Here is a 22,390-nt window from a genome sequence, read left to right on the forward strand (position 1 = left end):
TGTTAGACAACTCAATTTAAGGAATTTCGAGACATTCTTCTGCATGAAAAAATAAAACACAATACATAAATAATCATTGCATTTGATATAGCGCTTTTCACCTCACAAGGAAATCTGTATACAGGATATACTGCAATGTGCAGTGAATATGTATTTTGTAGACAAATGTAAAAAGGCACTATAGATCTACAGTTTGTTGAATGAAAACATACAGCTGTAGAAGAGAAAAAGTTTGGGGAAAAGGTGTTTTTTCTTAAAAATAAGAAATTAGAATATAATTCTTGTAATCCTGGCATTTGATATAGCGCCTTATCACATCTTCAAGACGTCTTAAAGCGCTTCCACATTATACTGTAAAGTGAATTGACTGTACATTTTGTGGGTGAAACATGGCAGCCAATTGTGCACAGAAGTGTCCCACAAACAGTCGTGGATTGAAGTGACCAATTCATTTTTTTTAAGGAATTATTACCCCCAGAAACGCAATCCGCCAATCGACTAACAACCGGGTTCCTACTTACTGCTAGGTAAATAGAGGTGTGCCAAGTAAGGAAATTTTCCCAACATCTCTCCCTGCCGGGAATCAATACCAGGTCTCTCGCCTTGCGAGGTGAGTGCTCTAACCACAGAGCTACAAGACTCTGCAGAAGCCAGTAAAAGATTAATCAGAAACAAAAAGTCAAGTCCTTCTGGACTTCTATTGTCTGCAGCCCACACACTATTCTGATAGGATTTCATGCTAACTAGGAGAGATCAGCGGCTGAATGGCACTCCTATCAATCAACCGTGTGATGAGATTCACAAAGGAGCAGGAACCTTCTCTTGCTATTCAAAGTGCTGGGAGATAGGAAAGTAGTCAGGACTGCTGCACTGCGAAACAAATTTGTTTATAAATTCATTCCAAGAATTGAAATGAATTATTGATGAGCTGCAAGCAGTAGTAAGAATACCAAATTAAAGGTACAACATCTCTGTGTTGTACTCCTCTGTGCTGTGCCTCCTGTTTGCCATACCGCTCTGTGTATCCTCTCTACTGTACCTTCTCTGTACTGTGCTCCTCTTCACTGCTCCACTGCTGTTCCCTCAGTCAGAGCACTATCATCTCTTTACAAGGCACATAGAGACAGGAATACTAACACGTGTGTGCTCTCAGGCTTTGTAAAAAAAAAGTGCAATTTAATTTGACTGTGCGAATAATTTAGGCACAGAACTGATCCTAAGTACCAATGCAGCACAGACAGAGTAGTGTGCCTTACAGCTTCCCTTCTCAGAAATATGTGAATAGGATTGGAGGTTAATATATCGCTGAGATGCAATTACGATAATTAGTTGTGGAGTAAAAGTTTATGTCTAAGGACGCGCTTTAACTAAATACAGTTGGAGGAACCCAAGTTAATTGGAGAAATAGCACATCCTTTTCTCATTTAAGTATTTTTACTTCACATCACTTCAATCGCTCGACTCACATCTGCAACCAACTGTATCCGCCACCCCCTCTGATCATTCCCTCCACTCAGCAATCACCTACCTGCTTCATGTCCCTGCTCCACCATCAATGGCCAACCTTTCACTATTTCTGCCCTGCTCTCTGGAACCCCATCCTGGAGTCCCTCCACCTTGCCCCCTCCTTCATCACCTTCAAAACCTGCCTCAATCCACGACTGTTTTTTGAACGCTGCTGTGCGCAATTGGTTGCTGCGTTTCGCCCACATAATACACAGTCAATCCACTTTACTATATGTTCTGTGAAGTGCTTTGAGGCGTCTCAATGACGTGATAAGACGTTATATCAAATGCAATCAATGTTATTATTTTAACACTTAACTTTTTGGTCACTTTTCCCCTTTCCTTCTCCAGCTCAGGTTCTAGTCAACTGTGCGAAGCACTCTGAAGCACAGTTGACTAGAAGCACAAAAGGAGCTATAGAAATATAAATTATTGTGGTTGTTGTCAGAGAATTTCAACAAGAATAACAACTTGTGCTTATATAACACCTTACACATAAGGACAAGTAAATGCCTCAAAGGACTTCATAGAGCATAGTGGGAGTTAAGAGGTAGGTGACCAAAGGATTTCAGATGGAACAAATGTTTTTTTCAATTGCATTCCATAGTTCAATTGCATTCAATTGCATGCCATAATTAATTTATTTTTGCAGAAATTTCTCATTGCCCAGAAAGTCATAGATGAGAAATTGATGGAGAAATTCAAGAAGGAGACGGATGGATACTTGCGAAGTCCAAATATTACAGGAATTCTGTTAAGAAATAGAGAGGCAAGATATTAAGGGAGGTAGTGGTGGACAGTTCCATGAAATGGTCTCTGGTGGAATGAGTTTCGTAGGCCAAATAACCTTCTCACTGTAATCTCATTTAATCATAGATTGGAGAATATTGAAAGAGTATCATTGAGACTGTTCATTTCAGTCTTAGCTTTCAAGTCAGTTTTCTATAGTTCTTAAAAGATCTTAAGGGGGTGGGGGTGTTGGATCATGAGAAACTTCCTCATCTTTTCAAATAGTGGGATCATTAACACCCACCTGAATAGGCAGATGAGACCTCAGTCTAATGTCTCATCCAAAGTTCAGTGCCTCTTACAATGCATTGCTCCTCTACCCCTCAATGGAGTGTCAGCCTAGATTTTGAATTCAATGTCCCGACTTGGAGCTTGAACCCAAAGCCTCCTGAATCAGAGGGAGAGTGCTACCGACTCAGCCAGGTTACCCCCATGTTTTGGTTCTTTGAGAAACTCTGAAATAAACGTTGTGCTTCTGAAGTATAGCAAACTGTGATTAAGATATTTGCATAATCTAATCTGATTAATGGTTTTATGAAGCTAACATTTATTTTCCAAAAAAAAGACTTCAGAATTTTAGATCTAAACAGAAACTAATTTTTTAAAAATTCCACTCCCCAAATTACATTGCCAATTTTGGACACTGTTGTATTGGATGGAAATCCAATCCTATTAGCTAATTGTGCAGTGATTTACAGCACTGAGCTAATAGAGAGTTTAATAAAGTATTAAACTACAGACAAGTAACACTTAATGCAATCTGGCTCCTGACAATTGGATCAAACTGGTGTTTTTAACTTATTACGATCAAGTGACTTGCGTTGTATCCTTGTTGGAAAACGCAGCCAAGTGTTAGAAAGACCCTTAATGTTTGAAGTGAGATTTTCTAATCGGCATTAAATAAAAGCTCCAGTAATTTGAAAATTGGACCTGCTTTATATGTTTGACACATTAATTTTGATTAATGTGCTAAAGGATATGATAGCTTTTATGTTATTCTGTGATAATTCCCACTCTGTCTGGCAGTCCCAATCTTTCTCTATTTTAGGTATGTTTTCATTGGATTGCAGATTGAGTGATTAGTTCATTTTTCATTCTATTTATTTGCCAATGGGTATTGTGTTTCTAGGATCTTTAATCTCGACTTACTAAACTTTTTTGAGACCGTATCATCTTTATAGCTTGTGGTGCATACACATATGTGTTACAGGCTTAACTCTAGATTTGGCTATTGAGTTAGTATTAGAATTCAATATTTTGTGCAGTGAATCCTGAACAACAATTAAAGATTATACAAGATCACAAGATCAGTTTTGATCAAGAAGGATTGTTGACCTCTGTTCTCAACCCTCTAGAATACCCTCTCTTGTTCTACTGCCTGGGTGCATCCTAAAGTATTGATCTGGGTTTCTTTCATGAATTCCTTTTAAAATTTTATATTCCTCTATAAAGTCCAATCTGAGAAATTTTCTCTCAACAAGAGCACAAGCTTGTCTAATCATTGGTGCTACCTAAAGTTAGCCCGCCCGCTAATTACAAACATGGTGACATTAACCACTGTGGTGGCCTGTCAAATTGCTTAGTGATGTAAGTTGAAGTTTCAGATCTCGAATTGCGCACTTTCAGGCCCACTTTTCATATCAAATGAAAACAACAAGATTACATTTGTATAGAGTCAATATCCTGTAATGCATTTCAGCCAGATGGCATTATTCCGAGGTCACAAGGGAGGGACGGAGGGTGGGAGGGAGGGAGGTAGGAAATTTTAACCTCATTCTTTAAGGAACAGATTGTGTTTAGAAATATTGCAATATTGATCCCAGTATTTCTGAATGTCTATTAATAGGTATAACACGAATGGTGATTGAAGAATTACTTTGCTTTTTCAGAGCTTGACTGTTGAACGCCTTGGTCGACGGCCCCTCCTTATTGGTGGATTTGCTTTCATGGCACTGTTCTTCGGATTACTCACGGTTTCCCTGAATCTACAGGTAAATAAGTGCCAGCATATCACAGCTGGAGAACACCATCCCATACATACCGTGAAATTCACTATACATGACACTGTATAACTAGAATGTAGATTTTGTTTATAGTTAAAATTGATGCATTTGCCTTACATTTCCCATGAATACTCATACAAACAAAGCTGAACATTTATTTATGCTTTGCACACAAGCAGACATTCCACATTCATAACATGTTGGCGTCAATGTATTGGTATATTTGATATTTGGTGTTTTAAATATACCTGAATTTCTAGGAGATGCTCCCACCCCAATTTTATTGGCAATGTCCTTGAAGCATTGGAGCTTACAGTCCAGGTTGACAGTCCATTGCAGTGCAGGATGAGTCCTGCTTTGCTAGTGGTGCCTTCAGATGAGATGTTAAACCAAGGCTCTATCTGCTTGCTCAAGCAGATGTTAAAGATCCCATGGCACTATTTGAAAAGAGTCACTACAGTAAATCCCGTGAAGCATTTGAGCATGTTTCAACGATGACATTGTGATAAGCGAACACATTATTGTTATTATTGTGATAATTGGACACATCACACAAAATACAAATTGGCTGTAAGGCTACCTAAACACATTATTCCATCAGGACTTAAAGTGGCTCTATAGTACCACACCCTTCTTGCTTTCTGTCTGGCTTTCTTTCTCATGCATTTTTGTCCATGTGATTTATACAATGTTTGCTATATATTTTTCTTACAGAACAAAGTTTTTTGGATGCCTTACTTGAGCATTATTTTCATCATTGCTGTAATAGCGTCATTCTGCATTGGGCCAGGTAAGATTTCAAAATACAGTATTGCAAAAGTTAATTACATTCATTCTTTCAAACAATGCTTATTGGAAATAAAGATGACAACATGCTTTCACTGTATTTTTTGTGTACGGCTTCTGCATTTGTTTGGATGAGCAATGCATGCATTCAGTGACTCCCGATGGGTTAGGAAGGTGGCCAAAATCACTAATAGAAAAGCACTTTCATTGTTCAGTTTAGCTTTAACCTCCCTCAATGTTATCGCACCATCCTCCTTTGCCACATAATATGAATGATTTGTGAATCCACTTACTTCAGCTGCTTGGCACCTTTCCCATGTTAATTAACTGTCTCCACTTCTTACACTGGTGTTGTTTGGGCATTGACTGGCTCCTGATGTAGTGTCATTTGATTTAGTTCACTAACTGGCTCCGTGATAAGTTAAAAGAGAAACCTGGTGTAAACCTGCTTGGGATCTCTTTTTCTTTCTATACCATGTAATTAGATCTATGATAGCCAAAAAATAACTGAAAGCCTTATGTCAGGAAAAATAGGAGAGGGTAACTGGCTTTAAGCCTTTCATATCTGTTTTCCAGCATTATGATAGCAATAATTTACAATTGTATACTGCCTTTCATGTAAAATAAACTTCTCTAAACCCTTTACAAAATACAGCAGAAACTACTTAAGTCGGACACATCAGGACAGGCCGTTTGTCTGGCTTAAGTGTCTTCCACTGTGTTAATGGATTAGAAATAGAAGGTGAATTTATATATAGACAAGCACAGCAACCTTTCGTGTGAGCAACTTCCTAATTTGAATTTGGTGGTAATTTTGGATTAGGAGAGCAATTTAAAACAGGATAACTATCTGTTCACATTGAACATTACAAAAAAGTAAAATTACATAGTTTCTGACAGTTCTGCCACTGATGGACGGAGCAAGGGAATAGATTTTGGGAGGGAGTTTCAGAGGGCAGGAGCACAGTAACTGAGGTCTAAACATACCAGAAGTAAGTAAATATATAGATCTAGAATGTAAATGTTGATACTTTGGGGTGTGAGGTGGGGGGAAAGAAGGATTTTACTTCATGAATGCAATATGAGATAGATTTGAGCTAGCGCAATGTCCAGGTTATCTAACAGAACATACCTAAAATTTCACTTAAGTCAAATACCATTTGATTGCTTGGTGCCTCGGAGTGGAATGAATACTGTGCTACTGAATAAAAGCCTTTTATAAAGTGAAAGCTGCGAAATGCTGATGATGGCTTTTTCTCACTTCCACCTGCTCTGTTGACCTAGTTTATTCTCTTCCTTTCTGACACGCTGCACAAGCCCTAGTTGTTGTAATTAATTTTATATCAATTATTTTTTAGTGACAAATGTAGAAAACCGCACTTCCCAGCGATTAGAAAATCCCAAACTCCTAACATCCCAAACTCTGCAGCTCGTGTACTCTTGGGCACCAGGCTCCGTGACCCCATCATTCCCACCTTCGCCCGACTCCACTGGCTCCCCATCCCTCAGAGGATCGAGTTCAAGATCCTCGTCCTCACTTTCAAGGCCATCCATGGCCTTGCCCCCTCCTACCTCTCTGACCTGCTGACTCCCTACCAACTTGCTTGTTCCCTCCGTTCAGCGGGATCCGGACTGCTCCATGTCTCCCGCCAGACCCACCCTACCATCGGTGGCCGGGCTTTCAGCCTCTCTGCCCCCCACACTCTGGAACTCCATCCCACAGTCCCTTCGCCTCGCTTCCTCCCTTGCCTCCTTCAAGGCTGGTCTCAAGACCCTCCTCTTCGATTGTGCCTTCGGTCGCCCTCCCACCTCACTGCCTTCCCTCACCCCTACCCCACCCTTCCCCCATGCTCGGGTTGTGACCCTTGACTGTCCAGCGCCTTGGGACATCCTCCTGACATGAAAGGCGCTCTATAAATGTAATTTTGTTCCTGTTGTTGTTTGTTGTTGTAACAATTTTCACTGCACTCCCAAGGCTCTAAATTTTATTTCAGACTGTAATTCTGAAGAACCTTGAGGTATTCAACAGCTTTATGTGGAAGCATATTCCAGTCTCTTCAGTGATGTGTAACACCCATCACAAGCCATTCAGCATTCAAGGCACAATTTCATCAAATGGGACATTGTAATCTGCTATGAGTTGATTTTGCAGTATTTCTTACAGAATTCTTAAGCAATTGTGGCGTCTGTGACACTAAATTAAGGCAGTGGCATTCCAATTCAATCTATCTTCAGAGAGGATGCCCCACAAATCAGAGTGATGTCTGTAACGTACTTCCACTTACTGGAAGGAGCCTACTCAGATTTCTTCACTGAGAAATTTATTAAGAAATACCACAAACTTGATAGCCATGTTTTCATTTTGAATTTTGAGGCACTGCATCAAATCAAAGGCAAGAAGTAGTATTGTATACCTAAAGAAATGCTGCATGCTGGCTAGCTAACTGGGCGGTTGGTTAGATAATGTGTTGGTTAGTGGGCTGGTTTGCATAGTTGATGATATGATACGTTTATTGGCTGGTTTGTTGGGTTGGTTGGGTGGCTTGTTCATTAGGTGGCAGTTAGTTAAGTACCGGTTTAGTTGGCTAGTTTGCTCATGTGGTTGCTTATCTATTTATTTGGCTGGCTGGTGCTGCAAAACTATAGTTTGTATTACCAGTTATATTGGCTGACAGCTTGATGCATTCTAAATGTTATAAATAAGCTTTAGCTTTTAAAAGTTATACTGCCTTCTAGATTTTTATACCAATTTGGAATGAATTCCACTTGATTTATAGAAAACATCATCCTCACTGTTGCTGCTGTCTTCTCATCACATCCATATTACCATTGTATAATGCTCTTGCCTCAAGACTCTGAATACCATCTTAATAATTAGAACAGAGTTGGATTTAGAGGAATAGGCTTGCTAGTCCTTCTCCTTACCTTACTCCCATCAGACTCTTTAAAAATATTGTAAAGCACACAATAATAAAACTCCATTTAGCCCATCAAATTGGCTAAATTCCACAAACCACACAAAACCTATGCCATTGTGGGCATCACTCCCTCAGTCGTCTTGATACAGCTCCACACAGACTCTTCCAGAACCTCAAAGGACCAAGCAAAAACTTAGTGACAGTTTCAGATAGGAGTAAGGCATTGCTCCATCTTACCTATCCATCCAACTTCTGAAAAGAAGTTGGATGGATAGCTAAGATGGAGCAATCCATCTATCCCATTACCCAGTAACCCAGAATCCTTTTTGTTTCCAGGAACTTGTCTAGTTTCTTTTTGAAAATGTTATTGAAGAATTCCAGAACATTCACAATCCTTCCCATCTAATCCATTAGACCACGATCTTTGATTCTCTAATTACAACATTTGCCTCTGTTTACCTGGAAGTAAGTAGGAACTTGGTTGACAATTGGCAGATTGCTTCTCCGTGGGTAATAAACCCTCCAAAAAAAAAATTATTTGGTCACTCAATTCACAACTATTTGGGGACACTGGGGTGTGCAATTGGCTGCTGCGTTTTGCCCACAAAATATGCAATCACTACACTTTACAATAATAATAATCCTTGCATTTGATATAGCGCTTTTCACGTCTTTTAGACGTCTCAAAGCGCTTCACAGAATAGACTGTAAGGTGAATTGACTGTACATTTGTGGGCAAAATGTGGCAGCCAATTGGGCACAGCAGTGTCCCACAAACAGTCGTGGATTGAAATGACCAATTTATTATTGTTTTGTTTTGGAGGGATTATTATTAGGCTCTGTGTGGAATAAGGAAACTGGCCCAAGGTTTCGCCCTGCCGGGAATTGAACCCAGGTGTCTCGCTTGCAAGGTGAGTGCTCTAACCACTGAGCTACAGGATTTGATCTGGATTAGTGTAGCTGAATTGTTATGCTTTATTTAAAGTCATTATTTGCTTCTTCCGCAAGCAACTGTTCTTTAGGGAAATGTAATTCATTTTTAGGATTGACTCAGATTTGCAACCTTTTTTGAACCAGTTTCTAAATGAAAGGAGCATAACTTCAAAGTACATTATGTGTGAGGAACTTGTTAATCATGTTGCTTGCAACTTCCCTTCTTTGAAGATCCGTAGTTGAAATGTTCTTCTATAGACTCCGTGTGGCGGTGATTTAATTAAAAGTAAAGTCAAACAGCTCTTTGACTTCATGTAAAGTAAATTAATTTCACTTTTTGCGCGTGTCGGGGTCTCCTTCCACCTGACATAAGCCCTAGTGCGAGAGTGAACAGGACTCCATTGTAAAACTGGCTTCCTGTAGATGCACAGACACCCCTCAGAGATTATCTCTCCTCATTGTCACCATTCCCTTCCCTCTTCAATTTTTTTGAGTTCCAGGCTTCCTCTTGAAGCTTGACAGCTGTGAAGCTGACTTGGCTGAGATTGGGAACTCAGCGCAGAGAATGAAGGTGTACAGCTCTTTGATCTCTTTCGTCTTTGGTGACAGTCCTACCAACCAGAATTCCATGGCACAGGGCTCTGTGTGACACAACCACACATCTAGTATTGATTGCTGAAAATTAAAGGAAGGATAGATTATATCATGTTAGACAGAAAAAAACAAAAGGTATTTTATTAAAATAATAAAAATAGGAGGAAGTATATGGAGAAAGGGAGATTATGCAAAACATTTTATTTCAGAGCATTTTTGTTTATAGTTTAGGTTTAGTTTCAATGTTACTGTCTAATCTGCTGGCATCTGAATAGCATTACCTCCGCAATATTACTGCTTGTGGGTAGAATAAATGCTTTTTTAAAAAGAAGAGAGGCTAATCAGTTCCCACGCCGTGCATTGATGTTAGGGTTTAAACAATAAATACAATGTTAATGTAGTTGAACCGTCAGTATACAATGTGAGTGTACTGTGGACATGCGGTATAGAGCTGGTACATTGCTCTCTGCTGTGCTGAGCTGCCAGCTTCCTGAGCATAGCACACTGATGACAACAGCGACGTCATCGAGGAGCTTCCGACACTGAAGCACTGACAATGGCTGTGATCCGTCATTTTATGAGGTTCTAAATGTAACTGTAACCGGGAAGGGACTATTTGGGTTATTCGCTTCAGTTTATTTATCTTTTCTTACTGAAGATTCTGTTGGGAGCTATTTTATTCCACTTCCTTTCCTTCTCCTGCAAGCCGAAGAGCTAACGGGTAGGATGGTCCTAGTTCGACAAGCAGTGGGAAAGCTTGCCAGACAGTGCTCTCAATGGCAAGCTATGTGGTTTTAGTTGCTTAGACTCCAGCAGTACCCCAACTCACACTCTGGCGGAGTTAGGTAAGCAGGATGTGTCACTCCAGGGAGAGAGTGCGCATTCCATTCCAAAACATAGGAATTTCCATGGGCAGGTGGGATGCATGGAATTCTCAGCTTGGTATGTATGCTCTTAAGCACAGTGATGGGTTTCCACATGTGTCAGCTGGACCAAACAAAATTCCTTCTGCAACTGATGCAGCACACTTCGATAGTTCATTCAGGGGAGACCCTTAGAGAAAAAACAAAGCCTTCTTAACAACAAAGTGACTTTATTGCAGAATAATACAGATTAAATGCACAGTAACTGAATATTCTTCAGCCTCTATGAACATTCTTCCCCAACACGGCAGTATATTAAAAGTCTTTCACTACAGAATTGCGCAAGTATAAATATTCAAACGCCTATTAATATTTTCCAAACTAGCATGCAGGCCACTGTAGCACAATTTGTTATAGGAGACAGAGCCTCAATTTGCCACTAGAAGATTAAGAACTGTTCAGCCCAGATATCCATTTTATTTCTGGGTTGCAAAATATGACAGGTACAGTTGAATGCACTTTTATCTAAATCCTCCGGTGGATGAAAAATTAATCAAAACCGTCAGAGAGTTAATGTGCAAGCAGTATGTGGTGCATCAGGAAGAACTGTAAATGCACTGGGTGATAGGCCTGGGGCATGCAATAGTCCTTTACTTGACAGAACCTGCCTGTTACAAGTTAACTTTCTTTGTGAAATTGTCTGCAGGAATATCAGGGGTCTGCGATAATGATAACCCTTGAATATCATCCATCTGAGAACTCACAAATTAGCTACAGTGTTGTGCACAATTGCATGTGATTGATAACACAGATTCACTTTGGCAGCATTAAAGCAGTATTTTGGGTTCATGCATCATTCAGGAGGACAGGCCATATAGTGGTGATAAGGTTTTTTTTACTGCTCACTTCCTGTGACCTGAATAATGTTGCTGCAAATAACACCTCTTTAGGAATCAACACCCCCCCCCCACCCTCATAGCTGTCCTCATAAAGTCCTTTTGGGTTCCCTGCTGACATTCACTACCCGAGTCACCTGGGAAGCACAACCTTTTAGATAAGGTATAGAATGTTCTCTGCCACCATCATGGAAACGTACCCTAGCCAGGGTCAGTGTGTTCGAGAGAGACGGAGGTCAGACTTGTGGAGAAAATTGTCAAAGCATTTTTAAATTAATGTGTTTTGAGGCTCTTAATTGAGGATTACGAGTCTGATATTATGATTATTAATTTACCAGCATGACCTTGTAATGAGATATCAGCAAATTGCTCCCTTATTTAATTACTTTTCACAGAGAATAGTTGTACTTTGGGATTGACCAGATGGACCTCAAAGGGCATTTCTTAATGTGATTACAATTCTATCTTCATTTGAGCACAGGAATATAAAGATTTACAAAGAATGTACAGCGCGGAAACAAGCCACTCGACCCAACCAGTGGCGATGTTCCACAATCTTACTACCTTCTGAATGAAATAGTTCCTCCTAAATTCTCTTTTAGATCCCTTAGTCGCTATCTTATATCTGTGTCCCTTGGTTACCGACTCCCAATCAGTGGAAACAGCCTATTTATGTTAACCTTATCCAACTCTTTTATAATTTTAAACACTTGTCTTAAGTCCCCCCTTAAACATGTCTTCTCTAGTGAAAAAAGGTCTAACCTATCCAGTCTATCCTGATAGCAGTAACCTGCCAACCCTGGACTCATCCTAATAAACCTATGTTTTAATCTTTCCCTCGCTGTTATGTCCTTCTTATAGTGCAGAGAAAAGAGCTGGGCACAATACTCTAAATGTGGTCTAACCAAGATTTAGCATAAATGTAACCATTAAATAATAAAATAATAATATTTGCATTTGATATGCCTGTGTACCTTTGATATGTACTGCTTTAAAGTGCTTTACAAGATTTACTTTAAAGTACAGTGACTGTACAGTTTAGAGCGAATATTGAACATTCATAGTCCTGACTTATGACATCTCATCCAGTACATTAAAAGTATTAAAGTTATATGAAATCAAACACAGTCACCTTGTCCCCTGCATTTTCTCCTCTGTATGTTTTTTTTACTGTTGAATCTTCATAACATGCGATCCATTCATTTATGAGAAGCCCTTAAATAAGGCTTGGCTTCCGGAAGACGGTTTACTAAGAATGTTATACCTGCTCCCTTGCTTTCTACGTTTGCAAGCCTCATTGCCTCAGCCTCATTATGTCGGAGAATCAATAAGAGGCTGCTGACCTCTCTATCCTCAGAAAATAAGCACAATAAATTGGATTGTAAAAATGTCAGTACTTTAATGATCAATAAAATCAGAAAAATAATACTTGACAGCTGCACCTACATTAAACTGAGCTATTTCCAGATATACTTAACTCTGGCGAGTGGAGAATTCTTCATGGTGTGCTTTTACAGTGTCATTCCTGTCTCTTTTAGTATGGAACGTTACACATCAAACCCCTGCTAGCCTGTTAACTATTCTGCACCCCATAAGGATATGACTCCCTTTGAAGTTAACCAATGATTCACCAGACTGTGTCTTATTCGGTAACGTCTTGCTTTCCACTGACCAGTGAGTTAGTGACCAGAGGGCATCATTTTAACATAGTTAGCAAGGGAGCAAAAGAGGTTGATTAGGAGGATTTTGTTTACACAGAGAGTTGTTATTATGAGGAATGCCCTGCCTAGTGTGGTGGTCAAGGCAAGATCCACATTAACTTTCAAGAGGGAACTTGCTTTCAAAGCCCTCCATGCCCTTGCTCCTCCCTACCTTCGTGATCTGCTAACTCCATACAGACCTGTCTGCTCCTTCCGCTCAGCGAGCTCCAGCCTGATCCATGTCCCCGTGTCCGGCCCACCCCATCATTGGTCGTCAGGCCTTCAGCCTCTATGCTCCCACCCTTTGGAAGTCCTGCACACAGTCCCTTTTCCTTGCCCCTTCTCTTGCCTCCTCCAAGGCCCGTCTCGAGACCCTCCTCTTCAACCGTCCCTTCAGTCACCCTCTCTGCCCTCCACCCCTCCTGATCCCAAACACCAGCTTGGGTCCAAATCCCTGACTACAGCACCTTGGGACAACCTCCCGATGTGAAAGACACTATACAAATGTAATTTGTTGTTGTTGGAACTAAATAGATATCTAAAAAGAAGTCTGGGGGGAAAAGCCAGGTAAATGTTTCTGAATGGATTGTTCTTTCAAAAAGTTATCACAGGCGCATTGGGCCGAATGATCTTCTGGGCTATACATTTCTATGGCTCTAATTTACCTCTGTACGATGTAAGCTGGATATGGTGCTCTGTGATACAAAATATTATAGTTGTCTTCTCTGTAAAAGATCTTAAATGCAGTGAGAAAATGTAGGTTAGCCTCAGCTCTCACTTTTACAGGCACTGGTTACATTTTGTAAAACCATCTGTAACTTTTTAAATTAATATATCCTCATAGAACTCAGAAGCATTCGCAGATCACATCTCCTGTGTCCTAGAATGGTGCCCTCTTTCAGATTACTCAGTTTTACATTTAACAAGGTCTTAACTTCACTGAGCGTGACAGACTCTGGGTGTGATAGAATCCTGGTGTGTGTGACAGACACTTGGTCTGAGTATTACAGATTCTTGGTCCCTGGTCTGGGTGTGACAGACTCCTGGTCTGGGCGTGACTAAATCAAGAGTCCCTGTTTACAATTGAAACTCATTATTCATGACCCCAATCAAACAGTGTTAGATTGTGCAGTTTAATATGGCTGTGAAGCTGGAATGAAGGCAGGGTAGGGTCTCTGGTTAGCACCGATAACTGGTTCAAGGTCTCCAATGTCATCTCCTCAGAGGACAAATGAGCTCATGAATATCTACGAGCATTCACTAAACTGTCAGCCTAGTGAGCTCTGACCTCATGAGCTCTGAGTCACCATTAAGCTAACATTATTGTGCAGCATTCTTCAATATGCAGATCATAACATGAGAAAGTATAGAGGGTGATGCGGCCTGCTATAAAGTAATGATGGAGGCCCGAAATTATATTATTCCAAAAATATCAACAACAACTTGGATTTATATAGTGCCCTCCATGACGGACGGCGTCTCAGAGCGCTTTACAGTAACGGATCCCGGGACCGAGCCAGGGGGAGGGGGAGGAAGGTGACCAAAGGCGCGGTTGAAAACAAAGGTCTTCTGTAGACTTAATTCTGGACTTATCAACTTACTTCTGGACTGAGAGTGTGGGTCCTGAATCTCAATCTACCTGTAACATCTGAGGTTATTTATAAAATGGTTATTTATTACCCTGGTAAATCATAAAAGTGGGTCAGCTTCTATTCTGAAAAAAATCTAAATGCACAATGTATGCACCACAGTGGGTCATCTGTCTCTGTTTTTTTTTGGCTGTTTGTCTCTCTGTCTGCGCCTGTCTGCCTTTCTGATGGCTTTGTCTTTCTATCTGTCTGTCTCGACCTGCTTATCTGTCTTTGAACTGTCTGCCTGCCTGCCTGCCTGCCTTTTGGCCTGCGTGTTTATAGCTATTACTGAATTATGTTCCTTCATAAGACACAGAAAAAAACAATGAATTGTATATAATATTATAAAGGTGGGGATACGAATCTTGTAAAACATTCTGATGTCATACAATATGTGCATTGTTATAAAGCATTTCAGCCCACTACAACAAGTCCACTATCAGAGATCAGAAAAATAGCCCCCTCCCTTCCTAATCACAGCACCAGACTGGAGTGTGAGGGAGTTGTGACACAGAGCACCTTCTTCCATTTGTTTGATAAACAGCAACACCCCGCTAGAGCGTGAAGATACATAACACAATCACCATGGAGTCTGTTGTGAAATCCACCTGCTACCCTTGGGAGCCTTGAGATAAAGTGAATATGAGTTTGTGCCTGGACACAGATCTCCACTGTATCACAAGGAAGCTGAAGTGTGGATCCATCGGTACTTCCTGGAAGAAGTATTTCACTAATAACAACTGTTTATATCAAAGTAGCCCAATCATTGAAATACCTTTCACGACGTGAGTGCGTGTGAGTCATGGACAAGACGCTGGCTATCAAGCTGCTCCTTTGTATTTTAGATACAACATTATTTTTGTTTAAAGTGATAGGTCTGCATGATTTGCAATGGATTACAATTTAGATTTGGGAATTAAGGATGAATCTTCCATGCATGTTGATGTTAAAAAATGCAACTTTGGGCGTGCCATTCGCTGGTGTTGAAAGGTACAGTGAAGTAGCATTGCTCGCATTGAGGAGATGTTAATAATGTTCACCTGCAAACACCACTATCCCATCATAAGACCAATGTGGGGGTGAAAAAGCACAATTGGCCACTTGCCATTGGAAAAAGGGCCTCGTGGATTAAACTCCATTTCCTGTATGTTATGCCAACTCACCAGAGATTGCCTTGCAACCGAGATCTCCTGAATCAGTGTGATGTCCAAGGAGTTTCGTCAGGCTGGCTCTGGGGAACTCAGAGCAGAAAACATAGTATATGTCATGAGCCGCCAACAACTCCAGCACTTTCCTGAGAAGCACTTTTTCTACTCCAATGCCCAAGTAGCTACACACCGTACAGCACCAGAGAAGTGCCAACCTTTGTGACCTTGGAACAGAAAGCTAAGTATTGAGGCAGCCTTCCAGCTATGCTAGAGTGATGCAACTTAGCTTGGAACTGAAATAAACGTTTTACTTTGACCCAGCAATTATATTTTGATTACCTTTGCCTCTTTCACGCTATGAAATCAACATGTTTGTTCAACAAATGGAAACGAGTCTGCTGAGAGCAAATTGTCTTAAATGTGTATCGGTCACCATTCACAACCTGACTAGTGAAGCAGTTTATAATCACCCACATCTATTTTACTGGTAATTGCAACAACTGAATTCATTTCTTTCTCTACAGCATTTTTGCAAGTAATTGAAATGATAGATGACTCAATGCATGCACGCAAACTGAATCTCCAAGGAAAGATCCCTGAACTGTAAATCACTTGTGAGATCCAGTAAAGACGTTTCTCCAAATAGATAGAAAATGGAAACGGCAGGCACTGCAAATCTTAAATATAAGCAGAAATGTTGTGAGTCCACAGAAGACAAAATCAGCATCTGGGTAAGAAAATAGGTTTATCGTTTCTCTGTCTGACACTGACTAGATCTGTTGTGGGTTGCCAATATTTTTTTAATGCTATTTTTCGCCTCAGAAGTATTGACAAAACAAAATGCCTGGAGAAAGTGCTCTTGCTAAATTGCAGGACTGAAAGCATACAGGTTTTGAAAAAAGGAATCCTGGATTCGGGATGTCTTAGGCTGACCCTCTGGAATACTGCTTAGGTTGGCCAACAATCCTCCAGATAAAATCAATCATTTACTTCATAGCTGCTTGTATGATTTATGCTGTGCTCAAATTGACTGCCACAAAAAATACAGTCACTACATTCTATAGTAAATCATGTGAAGACCTCCTCCCACCAAATTATTATTATTATTTGGTCTAACTTTCCACTGCTCCTCTGTTGAATCCATTGTTTTACCAATAAGCTGCGATTGATTTTTTATTACAGTAAAACTCACATAAATCTGATCTATATAAATTGTAAAATCGCCTAAGTCATACATCTAACTGAGTCCTGTTCAAGAGTTTATACTCTATGCAAGTTTGGCATAATTCATACTTTGCATAAGTCATATTAAATGCATGGAGCCAACTAGTACTACTTATGTGAGGTTTATTGTATTAAACCCCCTCAGCTTCTCCGATTTAATTGTAATTTGGTAAATTTCTTTCATATGCAGCACTAGCAAGTACTGTTAAATGTTGTTTGTCAGCCCTGCAGACTTTGCAATAATAGAACTACTTTAACTGCAGTGACATTTTGGTAAAGATTCCTCCCAAATGGTGCAGTACATTCAAGTACTTGCTTTTTTAATAGCACAATTTGAACTGGAGTTTCCGATGCTATGTTTTCTACAATTCAGATTATTGGTTTGATTTACTGAAGTCCTGATGTACAAATTGGAAATTGCCCCAAGTCACTGGGGATTTATTTACTCGGTGAATGGGTCTGGAGCTCTTTCATTAACTTCTTTATGGAGCCACAGGGAAAACTCATCAGCATTGCTGTTCCCCATGGAGTAGCGTTGTCCAATGCTATAAATCAGAATAACTGAATGCTCTAGTGACACACCACTTTGATACTGAAACAGAAGAAAACACATAAAGCGATGTTATTAATAACATAGTAAACAGAGGAAACAGTGCTATTACGTTGAGAGATTGCACCAAAAGGCAAATTTGCTACTCTGTGATTTCATAAAATGAGAAATCAAAGAAAACAGTGCAAAGGGATAACAAGAGCTAATTTACTGATCTTGACCTTGTGAAAGGTTATTTAGGTACAACTCGTGCAATATCCCACACAAAACAGATGAGTGGATAATGACTGGGTCACATCGTCAGCATTGAGACCAGTGAACAGTACAGAATTTGTGTAATGAAGAGCATAGATGTAGTAACCATTGTTGGGCATATCCAAGTGTAGGAGGAAAGTTCGAGAATGTATAGAACACCAGAGGCTCAGTCACATTGGTGTACATCCTGATTCAAAGTAACATTGACAAGAGACTGTAGGTAAACATTTCTCTCGCTTGATTTTATTCACAAGGTTTGAAATAATTGTGGCTTCATAAAAATGCAGTGTCTTCACGAGTAATTCGTTTCAAGACGTTTTGCACAGGACTTATTTTCATGTAAATAAAACTTTTTTTCTGAGCCATCTTATAATTGCAGCTAGGCGAACCTTGGAATAAATAAATATAATTGAAGCATTTACCAGTAAAACAAATGGAGGTGTTCATGAGTCACCTAACGTTTTGAAAGAATTTTGTAATTTTAGTAAAATTATTGGTGGTTTGTGTCTTGTACACAGCGACATTCAATTGATTTAATAGCAATGTAAAAATTGATTGATGTGTATGTATATTAACAATAATTCTTACATTTGGTATATCGCCTTTCATGTTGGGAGGATGTCTTAAAGTGCGTCACAGAATGTATTGCAATCAGAATGGCCAACTTGCACACAGCATTATCCTGCAAACAGCCATGAAATGAATGACCAATTTTAGGACACCAGCTCACCTCCTACTTATTTAGCTAAATAGAGACTTGTAGAGTAAGGAAACTTACCTAACGTTTTGCCCTGCCCAGGAATCCAACCCAGGTGCTCTCGATTGCGAAGCGAGTGCTCCAACCATTACACTACAGGACTCCACGCTTTTTTAAAAAAAGGAAACAATTCTTAACCACTTTGCTTGGTTGTTCCACACTTTGCAGCAAAATTTGCACTTGTTTGATAATTTAAAATGGCACATTTTAGTATTGACTAATGAAGAACAAAAATGGCACATTTTAGTATTGGCTGATGAAGAACAAAAATGGCACATTTTAAATTCACTGTAAATTGCTGTGTTTAGTGTGAATTAACATGGATCAATTCACAGTGAGCATGGGGGGCAACCTTCATTGCTCATGCCAAACCTCTACAGTGTAAATCAGCCTGACATGAAATTGGAGGTCAGGTCGATATTTCTGTACCTTTTTTCTCCCAAATGTAGTACTGGGGTTGTAAGCTTGAGTGGGATTAACTGACCCATGGATAAAAGGCAATTAGTTGCCATGTAAAAGTGTACCAGTCCTTCTTCCGGGATAAAAGATTATTTTAATGTACTGGGAGTCCCAACCACACGGTAATCCCTGCTGTCCTGTCAGGTTTACAGACAGCTTGGAAAATTCTTAGATTCTGTCTTAATTTGGAAGCTGCTTCTGTTTGAAAAACTGCATAAGAGTGACTTCCAAATTAAGGCTGGATTTAAGACTTTTCCACAATCCTTCACCATCTGAAATTGTAAAAAAATAAATTGTAAAACGATAAGGTATTACAGGCTAAGACTAGGTGGATTTTGGGCTTAATACACTGTGTGAAGCAGAAATGTTTGAGCAGGCTATGGTCATTATTTTAGCCTCTTTTGAACTGAATGTGTACTGTGTGAGTTGAGCGGCTGTTTCAGCGAGTTTTGGCTCATGAAGAACAAAATAAAAAGGCTGCCTGCATCTCGAAAGCCAAGAGACAACATCTGAAATCAGCTGTGAAATGGAAAGAGCTGGTTTAGTGCAACTTGCCTTGTCTATAATGAAGCCTAATCTAGTTCCTGGCAACAATAATGATAGAAGGACTGAACACAAAGAAATGCCACATTTCTTTCTAAAGAAAGAAAAGTCCCTGAATGCATGACTTGGTCGTTCTGTATATGTGTGTAATCCTGTCAAAAGAATTTAAAAAATCTTATCTTATTCTAAAACAATTCCGCCCCCTGCCAAATCTTTGCCTTCCGTGACTTGGTGATGTGATACACATCTACTTACTGACAGAAATCAATATGTCCAAAAACTAGTCGAATATTGTTGCATATTTTTGACTCTTTCCCCTCTCCCCCCCACCCCCCACACTCCTCCCCAACATCACTCAGAGATTGTTATTGTGCAAAATGGATGAATTTCCTAAGTACAATAGGGGAGGAGAGGGGTGCTTCTGCTGTAGTCAGGCTAAGCCCCAATGTTGTAACTAAACTTTGCTCTGTATCTGGTCCCTGTGCACTTGACCTGGGATTTATAATAATAACAATAATAATTGTATTTGATAAAGCACCTATTACATTGTTGAAATGGCTCAAAACGATTCACAGGATATACGCTGTAAGGTGTAGTGACTGTGTATTTTGTGGGCGAACACAACAGTCAATTTGCACACAGCAATGTCCCGCAAATAGTCATTGGCACCAGTGTCACCACTTGTAAGTCAGGTACAGAGTAGATGCAGGTCAACGCTGCAGAATAAATGTGACTGAGTATAAATGCGATTGGGTATAAATGTGACTCTGGTATAAATGTGACTGTGGTATAAATGTGACTGCTATACAAAGCTTAAGCTTGTAATGCGGTATTCCTAAAGCTAATATTCTTCGGATGATCATAGAAATCCATATATCTTATTGAATATAGCGATTATGTTAATAAAGTACAATCTATCTTTAAGATCAATGTGGGACATTTTGCTTGGGCATGAACTACAGAGCTGCTGCTCAGTTCTCATCACCCCAACCCCATCCACAACCCCAGCTATTTGCTTTTTCAAACATTGCCAAATCTTTAACTGATTTTGATCAAATAATCTATGTTCAGATAACTTACATTGATGTTTTAACAGTAATTATTGGGGTAGTGCCGGAACGAGTGAGATATACCAACCCTATTATTATATTAACTTTTACATATGAACTATGGTGCATTCACCAGGCACGCTTTCATAAAGTTTTATCTGTTATCATAGAAATTCAAGTGAATTGCTTTTGTTCCCCGTTCTTGTCTTGAAAATAATGGGATTTAAAAACAGAAACATTAATATCCAATCTGATGCCTCTGGGAGGTAGTTTGGCTCACATGAGTAACGGTTGGTGTCAGAATTCCAGTCAGGCACGTTGTGTGTAACAGAAAATAGCTGTAATTGTTTTTTTTCTAAAGGCCAAGTATGTAAGTCTGATTTGACAGTAGATTGCAAAAGGACTCTGTGCATATGGAGCTATTATTAACATGCACCTGCAATACGTAATAATAGGATACAAAGTTTTCATCAGAAGAAGAGACCATTTGGACCATTTATAATTTTATAATAATAATTCTTGCATTCGATATAGCTTATCAAGTCGTTGAGACGTGTCAAAGCGCTTCACAAAATACACTGTACAGTGCATTGACTATATTTTGTGGGTGAAATGTGGCAGCCAATTGTGCACAGTAGTGTCCCACAAACAGTCATGGATTGAGTGACCAAATTTTTAATTTTTTTTTATCTGTGCCGGTGACATTCAGTCGCTAAGCTCAGACATGAAGAAACGTCAACATGGGCGAGATGGGATGGGATGGTAGATGCCTCAAGGAGTTCCGGCGTCAACACTGAACCTTGAGTAGTTAATGAATGTCATTCAAACAACAAAGAGGTGAAAATGTAGTCTGTGATGTGATATTGTCACTAGTGATAAATATCACATCACAACCCATGTCCTAAGGTGTATTGCAGCCTTGAATATTCCGTAGTATATATACGACTGTAGTGTAAATGCAACTATAGTATAATTGTAGCTGAAATATAAATTCATCTGAAGTACATTTGTGACTGTAATATAAATGCAACTATGGCGTAAATGTAACATTAGTGTAAATGCAACTACAATGTACTTGCGTCTGTCATATCAATTTAGCTATAGTATAAATACTGCAGGATAAGTGCAGCAATTTATAATTCTACAATTGTGAATTGTCATCCTAGTGTACGTTAAAAGCCATTAAGTGCCTTAATAATTCTTGCTTCAAATTGGTGATTTCATCACTCTCACACAGGCTAGTTCTTCCCTGCTTCTAAATGCTTCAAAGACAGTGCTGTGCACAATAAAACTATTCATTGCAGGTCTGTCGCAAGCAAATTTATCCAAAGAAAATTGTCAAATTCTCTTCCACTTAAATATTTATGTCCATCAATGAAAAACGCTGTTGGCTTCATTTTTTACAGTAAACCCTTAAATAAGTCATATCAGTTGGATATGATATGTAAAGTATGAATTATGTCAAACTTGCATAGAGTATAAATTCTTGAATGGTGCTTGGAAGATGTACGGTTTAGGTGGTTATACGATTTATACAAATCAGGCTTATGTGAGTTGTACTGTACTGAAATCAGAGCTAAAGAATTAAAAACAAAGATGTTTTGTTTCTGCCAATTCCAGGGGAAAAATTCAGCTGACAATTCTTTTCCCGTATGTATGTAAGAAGCACTGGTAGCTGGTAGCAGATTTTGCTGGTAGCAGATTTTATTCTACAATAAACAGGGACGAAAAACATGGAGCTTCTCCGATGACTCACTCATTTGTAATTGTAATTCTCTGTCACAAA

At 39.5% G+C, this 22,390-nt stretch overlaps 1 protein-coding gene across 6 annotated transcripts in view; it reads left to right on the top strand.

The window, feature by feature from the left end:
- Positions 1–22,390, top strand: part of slc2a9l2 (solute carrier family 2 member 9, like 2) — a 191,068-nt gene that overhangs the window by 126,939 nt on the left and 41,739 nt on the right. For all 6 annotated transcript variants that reach the window (XM_007897325.2, XM_007897328.2, XM_007897331.2 and 3 more), the window contains exons 10-11: positions 4,185–4,286; positions 5,013–5,088. In XM_007897325.2, coding sequence (XP_007895516.1) covers positions 4,185–4,286; positions 5,013–5,088 — 178 coding nt within the window. The remainder of the gene's footprint in view (positions 1–4,184; positions 4,287–5,012; positions 5,089–22,390) is intronic.

The sequence above is a fragment of the Callorhinchus milii genome, unplaced genomic scaffold, assembly GCF_018977255.1.
Source record: "Callorhinchus milii isolate IMCB2004 unplaced genomic scaffold, IMCB_Cmil_1.0 Scaffold1, whole genome shotgun sequence".
Taxonomy (NCBI): Eukaryota; Metazoa; Chordata; class Chondrichthyes; order Chimaeriformes; family Callorhinchidae; genus Callorhinchus; species Callorhinchus milii.